This window comes from Myripristis murdjan, chromosome 21, assembly GCF_902150065.1.
Source record: "Myripristis murdjan chromosome 21, fMyrMur1.1, whole genome shotgun sequence".
In the NCBI taxonomy this organism is placed as follows: Eukaryota; Metazoa; Chordata; class Actinopteri; order Holocentriformes; family Holocentridae; genus Myripristis; species Myripristis murdjan.
The window spans coordinates 11,603,839-11,612,500 of NC_044000.1; the positions used below are offsets into that span (position 1 = coordinate 11,603,839).

The following is an 8,662-nucleotide window of genomic DNA, read 5'->3' on the forward strand; positions in this document are numbered from 1 at the left end:
TGCATCAGCAGAAAGCCAGCCTGGGGCTTCTGCAGTGTGTGTGCGTGTTTGTGTGTATGCACTTGTGTGCTTGTGCCCAGCCGGCATTAACACCCTTCAAAGTCACCGTGTCCTGAGATGAACACCCCCATGGCTACCAGTACTCTGCATGGACATGCTGCAAGACACACACACACAGACACACACACACACACACACACACACACACATACGCGCACGCACACACACACGTTTTGCCTATGTGAACACAGCCCCCCACCACTGCCTCCCTCAATCTCTGCCCCACCCTCTATCCTCCTTCCTCTCTCACTCCATCCCTCTGACTTTCCCCCCTCTGTCACACATCCACTCATCTTTCCTCCCTTCTGTCCGTCCCTCCCTTCATCCCTTCACCCACTCCTCTGTCTATCCCTCCATCCTTTCCACCACTTCTCCATCCATCTCCTAGTTACTCATGGTGAACACAGCACTGGCACAAAAACAGCTTTCACCCACCCCTCCATTCCTTCTTCCCTGCGACCTGTCTCTCCCCTCCTGGCCATCCGCCAGATCATCCAGATCTACTTCCCAAAATTCCCCCTTAGCGTAACGTCAGTAGAATCTTCATAGTGGAGGTAAATAGTGTTTTCTGAATCCTGATAAATCTAATAAAAAACAGTCAAAATCACTTTGTCAAGTGCAGCTTACAGTGTTTTTGTCATGGTGACAAAAAACATGGTTTCAGGAGCTTGTTTTTCGTGGATTTGCAGCCTTTTGGGTAGAGAGTGCCCACCCCACAAGCAAAATGAGGCAGGTTTACTACACACATCACCAATATTTGCATTGTCAGGCTCCCTTTGAACAAGATAGTGAACTGCTGTATGCTTTCTCTTTGTGAATCACTCTTGATAAAAAAAACATCAGATTATTGCCCAGCATTCAGAGCTACTTAGTGTACAGGCACACAAACTATAATAGCAACGGGGACTCAAATGCAGTGCAAACAGATGAAACCGTAGTGGTTTCACTCAGCCCTCCCACTCAGATCAGATATGTCAGATGTTTTACTAGCCCTTATGAGCACCTTTTCATGCTTTTGATGAGCGGCCAAACGGATGTGATGGTTATATGTGACATCTGTATACCAGTTGTGAAATGAAACCCTTACGTACGGCACTGAAATGAATTGAAATGTCTGTGAGCACATAATAAAATAAACTTATCTCCACTTTCAGCAGTAGCAGCACAGATGCCATGTCTCAAATTTGAGCTTTTCTATACAGTGTAGTAAGCATTGTGTTCATAGATGTCATCTAAAGTAATAGTGAATTAATAGAACACACTTAAGTGTTTGATTCGCTGTGTACATTTATTGTCCCATGATCATTGACAAATGGGTAGTATTTTCTTTGTATGGCTTAATCAGCAAATGTCATTCATGTGATGTCCATGTAATGCAAACTGCATTTAAAATCTGTGTTTTTCACACCTAGAATGATGCTAGATCCTTTTTAATGGGGAAAACAGATTATGTCGAGGATGTTGTTTGTTTGACCAATTGACAAATAATTTTGTCCAGTTTTTATTCCTTGCTTTAGCCTCTTTTGAAAATTTGAACTGGACCACACAACACTCTTGAATGTTGCCTCACAGTCTCCCAGCTGTCCAGTTCAGCTAATGCATGGCATCTTATCCTGACCCGCCCCAATCCTCTTAACAAAGACTTTTGGAAGAGCGCCCTACACTTATAAGAAGCACTACTTTTTTTTATAATCGAGTTTAATAAGCTCTAGCACATGTTCCCCTTAAAATTGAAAATGCATTTGCAAAAAGTGCTTATACATTATAGATCCCGCACACTCACAAAAGGTCATCTCATCCCCAGTGACCAGAAAGCATAGTGAGTGCCTGTACCTCTTTCAAATGCATTAAGACAAGGTGAAGTCTCATCTCTCCTTGATTAGCATTCAAGGCTGCAGGAAACAATGGGAGGGGCAGAAAGGTTTCTTTGCAATAAGCCTGTTAAACTCGCACCAAGGTCTTGAACCAATTGTGGCCTCTGGTGCCATACTTGCCCAAAAGGCCCTTCTCTTTTGAGGCTAATGAATGTAGCACGTGGATCTGTTTGACACGAGGGCATAGAGCGGGCACAGGGTCAACCTTTGGTCAACAGTCCAGCTCTAACTACTTGAACTAAAGAAAGCCAGTGAAAGGGAGAATAAAGCTGCCTGTGTCTGGGATTGTCTGGCAGAGAGACATCAGAGGGTGATCAGCCAGAAAAGGCCAACCCCCTGTCCCTGACCTGACGAGATTCCCAGAATTATGCTTTCTTCTTTTCCAACTCGCTCTTGTGTAGCTGCTTGCCCTCCGCACCACCTCTATTACACACAGCAAATTCAGAATGGGAGCTTCTGTTTGCAGGCGAAGTATAGGAATAGACAAACACACCACCCCATACCCACAAACGCATACAAACACGCACACACACTGGCAGTTTTTCTAATTGAGGGTGTTTGGAAACAAGCAGTGTTCATTAGCAGAGCGTGGAGGCAGCATCATTAAGTGTGGGGTCAAGAAAGCTGCCAATTGGCTGCTTCCCCTCTTGTTGCAGCGCTTCCCACTGTCACATGGTGGCGGCTAACCTCAGCTCCTCAATCTGTCTGCCAACACGTACAGTGTGGCCTATAGGGACGAGCTCGTTAGCCTGACTACATGCCCGCAAACAAGCTCCCACTTGTGTGGTTCAGCAATCCGCCACATAGCTGATTGTCAGAACTACAGTTTTACATAAAATGAAAATTTTAATACATCCATGTGTCTAGCTTGGGACATAACAATTTTAACTTATGCAATTTGCTGGATGCTTTCGCCCTAAGTACCTTATGGCACCAGAAGTGTATACATTTTTAGTGTGTGACCCCAGAGGAAATGAAACCCTTATTTACGGCACTGCTATGCTTTTTTTTTTTTTTTTTTTTTCATTTATATCAGCACATATTGATAACACACAATGCAAAAACGCACATTGGATAGAGAGGTTACAGAAATGTGTAATGCCCCAATCAGACTCAGTGAATATGAAAATGACAAATCCTTTTCAAGAGTGCGCTGTGATATGTTACACACCAGTCTACATTCCTCAGTTCATCAGGTGCAAAGAATGGAGGATATTACAAATGCTTTCAGAATAACAATTTATAACGATAACCTTTTTTTTTTTCTATCTAAGTTTTGGCTACATTAACACCAATGCAATTTTAGCTTTGTCCCCTTTGCCATTATTGCCCATGAAAAGGCACAACATGCCATTGTAGTTGCTGCAGTCAAGCTACTGCAAGGTTTCTCTCTCAGAAATCATAGGTTCCCACTGTTTTCAAAGATACAATAAAAACAGTGTGCAGAATTGTATTGATAGCCCCTTACAATCTTCTTTATGTAAAATCTTAAAAATTCACATATTATAGTATATGGTAGTGCATGCATCTGAACATTGGATTGACCTCTGCACTGTATGTCTTGTACTGCCATTGCACATTTTGACAGGCTTGGGTATAGTTGATCATGTTGTACCTAAATCACTGAATAAAATTCCCTTTGCATATACAGATGTATGTAAAGAAAGAATGCAAGCTGTTCAAGACACATATATAAATAAACCATATTTTTGGAGATTTTTCTACATGATTTCTTGCAATTATATCCTTAATTCCATCTTTTCTACATCAGTTTAATCTTGTTGACTCTTTGAAGAATGAAACTGACTATAGAATAGACTGAAGGAAAAATCTCATTAAAGGATTTCCCAAACCATTAGCACCCCTGCAGTTAGTTTGAAATCCTTTGAAATCCTAATCTGTCTCATGAGCAATTTAAGAGTTAATTTCTAAATCCTTTGACGGCGATGGGATGCTTTTGTTCGTTCCTCATTTGTTATTTCTAAAATTCAGGCGATCCAGTCTGTGAAGTTATCATTTTGCCAATGACAGACTTAAGATGCCTTCTGTTTCCTTGTATCACAATTTCAACATTCTGTCATTTTGTAGGACTGGGTGTTACTTTTTCAAATGATTTACCTTATTTTCAAACAAAACTACAACTTCAACTCTTTGGTTAAAACCCTTCCTTCCTGTCCCTCTTCTGTCTCTGCATGCTTCCAGCCTCAGAGCCCAACCTGAAGCTGCGATCCCGGCTAAAACAGAAGGTGACTGAGCGCCGCAGCAGCCCTCTGCTCCGCAGGAAAGATGGTCCCATTGCAACAGCCAAGAAACGTTCGCTGGACATGGCTGGTGAGCTGGTGGCTTCTGTCTGGTTAATTTATTGTCAATGATAGTGGTGCACTATGTTTGATTTTTCTAATACTTTGAGAGATAAGCGAATTATTTTGTCTTTGTCTTTGACACGTAACCCTCTTAATTTATAACAGCTATTTTTATTGTTTTACTTTCTGTAAGTTAATCATATTAACATTAATCACTTTCATTCTCTTTAATGAGCTTTGGGGGCATGTTTAATTTCTGTAAAAAAAAAACAAAAAAAACAAAAAAAACAATTTCTATTGTGTATAGGACAGTGATTAAAGGAACAGTGCACCCAAAATACAAAAAAAATGTTTTCCCACATACTGCTGCTTCAGTCTGTCCTTCCAGATAGTTTATGTGTGATTTCCATGGGAGACTTCCCTCTCTCCCATCATCCTATTACAAAAGGACTGGTTGGTTATTCTTTTGTGGAGCTCAGACCTTCAAAACTGTATGTGTTGAAAAACAGTAGCAGCTCTTTCCAGTGACAATGACATTGTTTCCTTGCATAATCCACAGTGCTCAGAGGTGAAGAGTTTTGTTGGAAACTATTCCCTGGCGAATTATATTGATCTGCCCCAACGAGCATGAATTAGATGAGGATAGATGCAGTTTGCCATTGCTCTTCGGCAGGAAAATAGTTTCCAGTGAAACTCTTTGTCCATGACGGTAGTAAGTGGTGAGCAGGGAAATGTCTTGTTTTTTTCTGTCTTTTAGGTGAGCTATTCCTTTGATGTGCTCCAAATTAAAATGATGATGAGAATAATCATAATAATAATAATAATCTCATACCTTCTAGAATGGTAGCATGAATGAGAAATGACAGGCTCATGGGATTTGGCCTGGAAATCTGATTGGCCTAGGCCGACATGAAGAACTCTTCTCTGTCCTGTGTGTTTTCCAGAGTCAGCCTGCAGCAGTGCACCAGGCTCAGGCCCGAGCTCCCCCAACAACAGCTCTAGTAACATCCCCAATGAGAACGGGGTCACCATCTCGAGCAGCCCAGGAGAGGTAGCAAACTGTGTGTGTGTATGTGTGAGTGAATGCTTGTTTATTTATTTTAACTGAGGGCTCAAGCTCAAGTGTGCATGAGAGCTATAGAGGGAAGAACAGGTATAATGCAGTATCTTGTGCATGTACAAACTATATAAATATGTGTCTGACAATTTGTGTGTGTGTGTGTGTGTGTGTGTGTGTGTGTGTGTGTGTGTGTGTGTGTGTGTGTGTGGTGCGTGTGTGCGTGTCCAGGCCTCCCTTCTCCAGAGGCTGGCTGCTCGGGAAGGCTCAGTGAGCCAGCTCTCTCTCTACACGTCCCCCTCTCTGCCCAACATCACCCTGGGCCTGCCAGCCACTGGCCCTGCTAACACTGTGAGTTCACCTAATATACAATCTGATATGATACAGTACAACAACATGTCATGTCAGGTATCAGTCCGCTCAGCCCAGTGCTGCACATGAAAAGAATGCAGAGCATGAGGCTGTCACATACTTAATAGTAGAAAGGTATCATATAAATAAATAATCACAAATTGACTGATAATCACAGCATTTGTGTTTTTGTCGTCAGCTTTGTTGGGTTCCAAAATTGTGGAGAATTATCTAGTTTTTAGTCATCAGATGACCTTTACTTGCAAAATAGTAACATTTGTGAGGATGTGAACTATTTTCATTTTCAGCTGCCCTGGTGCAGCACCACTTTACGGTACGTGTATTGTTTTTTTGTCAGAGCAATCGTTTTTGCATTATGCACTGTTAGGGGAATGACAGAGATGTGTGCCATTAAGGCACATAGAGCCCACTAGAGCACACTTGTTGAAACAGTGATAAATTCCTCTACATTTCTCTCTGTTTGCTGTGCCCGCTTTCTTTCTCTCTCTCTTTCTCGGATTCTCGCTCTTTTCCTCTCTCCTTCGCACTCTCTCTCTCTCTCTCCCTCCCTTTGTCTCTCTCTTAATCCCTCTCTGTTTTCATCCATCTGTTTCTCACTCTCACTTTCTTTCTCTCTCCTTCTGTCTCAAACTCTGTCTAGGTGGTATCAGGACACCAAGATGGTGAGAGTCGTCTGGCGTTGCCTGCGTTACAGCAGGGCATTCCTCTGACCCCTCCCTTCCTGCCCACTGCCCACCTGCCCTCCTACTTGGCAGCCTCTGCTTTGGACAGGGAGGGGGCTGGAGGAGGAACGGCCGGTCACAGCCCCCTCCTCCAACACATGGTACTGCTGGAGCAGGCCCACAATCCACTTGGTCAGTAGTCACTGCAACAATCATTTCCTCTATCTTCTCAGCTTTCAGTAGATGTTTCTTCAGTTGTTGACTCCGTGTAACTGATTTGATCATTATGACATGAAACTAATCATGTTATCTGCTACACTGCCCATGAAGCTAAATTGTATGTTTCAGATTTAGAATCATTCAGTTCACCAAATAAAAAAAAAAAGTACATGGCAGCTGATTGATAGACACGCGGCACATATGAACTCACAGACAGTTAGAAAGATCAAGACAAAACACAACAAATACAGAAAGTGAATAAACAGTTGATTATACATATCACTTTACATATGTACATGACTGACTTCATGAGAGTGGCAATCACTCATGAAGTTTTCTGTTAATCTGTTATTAATTACTTTTCACATTTTCAACATTGTTACTTTTATGCTGAGTTGTAGTCCTTCATGCTGCCGACTGAAGGACTACAACTCAGTATGCTTGATAGTACATGAAAGGTATCGTTAGATTAGATACTTAAAACATAAAAAGTGGGCTTACAAAAATGGTCCAGAATATACGAGAGAGAGATTGGAAGTACCCTAGATGCAAAAGTTAGGCATTTATTCTAACCAAATGAGTTCAAATAAACCGAAGCTCATAAAACAACAAAAGAACCAGGATGAGCTTGTGTAATAAATGTACAAAAAGTTTCAAGCAATGACATAAACAAATAACTTGTACCCATTAGTTGCAATTAAGATGTCCACACTTGCAGTGAGTGTCACTTTATTTCAATGACATTTTGGAGTTGTACAAAGCCTGCTATTGGCTGGGAACTGCACTAAACTTCTGTGTTGTTCCTGCTGGAGACAGTAGAGATGTCCTTACCTTGGAGGTAAAGAATTGGTTTCGTTATGATCTTTCCAGCATAAGTTACAAGAATCTGAGCCAAAAAAAGAGGCATTGGCAGAGACTGTAATGTTACCACCATAGTTAGGTGCTCACTCATTTTTTCAGGAAAATGATGGGTAATGTGTAGGATCCGAGTCTGTGAATTTAAATAAATAGTCCATGAAAAATAATCAATAGTCGATAGATCGCGCGCAGAGAAGTGGTGAACAAACCACGCCAGCGTCCTCTCCTCACCACCACGCCAGTTTGTGGTAGACCATCACAAAATCAGCACAAAATAAATAAATAATCATAAAAAAAACTTCCATTTTACAAGATGAATGGTTCCCAGTTTCTTGACTTTGGTGCTGTCGGACCCCAGATAAGCTGTTTGGGAATGAAAGGTACTCTCAGATCCGGTTGGGACACTTTTTAATATGATGTCATCAGACAATTGCTTACTCACTTCCTGTGTAGGTTACATTTAAGGTGTTTTCAGTCTCTTGGTTTTTTTGTGTTGTTTACAGCAAGATATAGTATATTTGGTACAAAAGTACCATGATGAGTTATTTTTGATGAAGAGAAACAAAATACTATTTATGGTAAAGAATAAGTAATGCAACAAATCATTTTCTCTTTTTTTCAAAAGTAACTTTTCCCAACACTGGTTCTGCCTAGCCTCACCTGTGCCTCCTCTTCAGCTCATCTTAGTCTCTGCCTTTTTATCACAGTTGGTCTGGGCAGCCTCCCTCTGCCATCACCTTCTGTCTCTAAGCTGGTGCGGGGCCACCGTCCCCTCGGGAGGACCCAGTCGGCCCCTCTGCCCCAGCAGCAGTGTGGCCAGGCCCAGGCCCTGCAGCAGCTGGTGGTCCAACAACAGCACCAGCAATTCCTGGAGAAACACAAACAGCAGTTCCAACAGCAGCAGCAGCAACAGCACATCATCAACAAGGTACTTTGCATGCATGTGTGTGTAAGTGCATCTGCGTGTCTGTGGATGTGTGTGTGTTAGTGTTTGTGCACTTGTCCATCTACATGTCCCTGCTATGTTTGGCGTCTGTGAATCTTGCCTGTCAGTATTCCAAGAGAGGGATGAATCAGCCGGCAGTCGGCAAGTCTCCTGCAAGTCTTGTCTGTCTGTGTGCCTGCATCTCCCCGTCACCTTGGCAACTGCACTCTGGAGGAATCTGCCTCCATATATGGCCACACCGGAAATGTGACACTGTGTTATTTGGTGTGTGGGTGAGCGTGGGAGTATGTGTGATTGGGGAGGAAGAAGCA

At 42.3% G+C, this 8,662-nt stretch overlaps 1 protein-coding gene across 3 annotated transcripts in view; it reads left to right on the plus strand.

Annotated features, from left to right (window-relative positions):
- hdac4 (histone deacetylase 4) overlaps window positions 1-8,662 on the plus strand; it is a 151,841-nt gene that overhangs the window by 94,831 nt on the left and 48,348 nt on the right. For all 3 annotated transcript variants that reach the window (XM_030080429.1, XM_030080430.1, XM_030080431.1), the window contains 5 exons: window positions 4,137-4,265; window positions 5,182-5,288; window positions 5,526-5,645; window positions 6,307-6,520; window positions 8,113-8,333. In XM_030080429.1, the coding sequence (XP_029936289.1) occupies window positions 4,137-4,265; window positions 5,182-5,288; window positions 5,526-5,645; window positions 6,307-6,520; window positions 8,113-8,333 (791 nt within the window). The remainder of the gene's footprint in view (window positions 1-4,136; window positions 4,266-5,181; window positions 5,289-5,525; window positions 5,646-6,306; window positions 6,521-8,112; window positions 8,334-8,662) is intronic.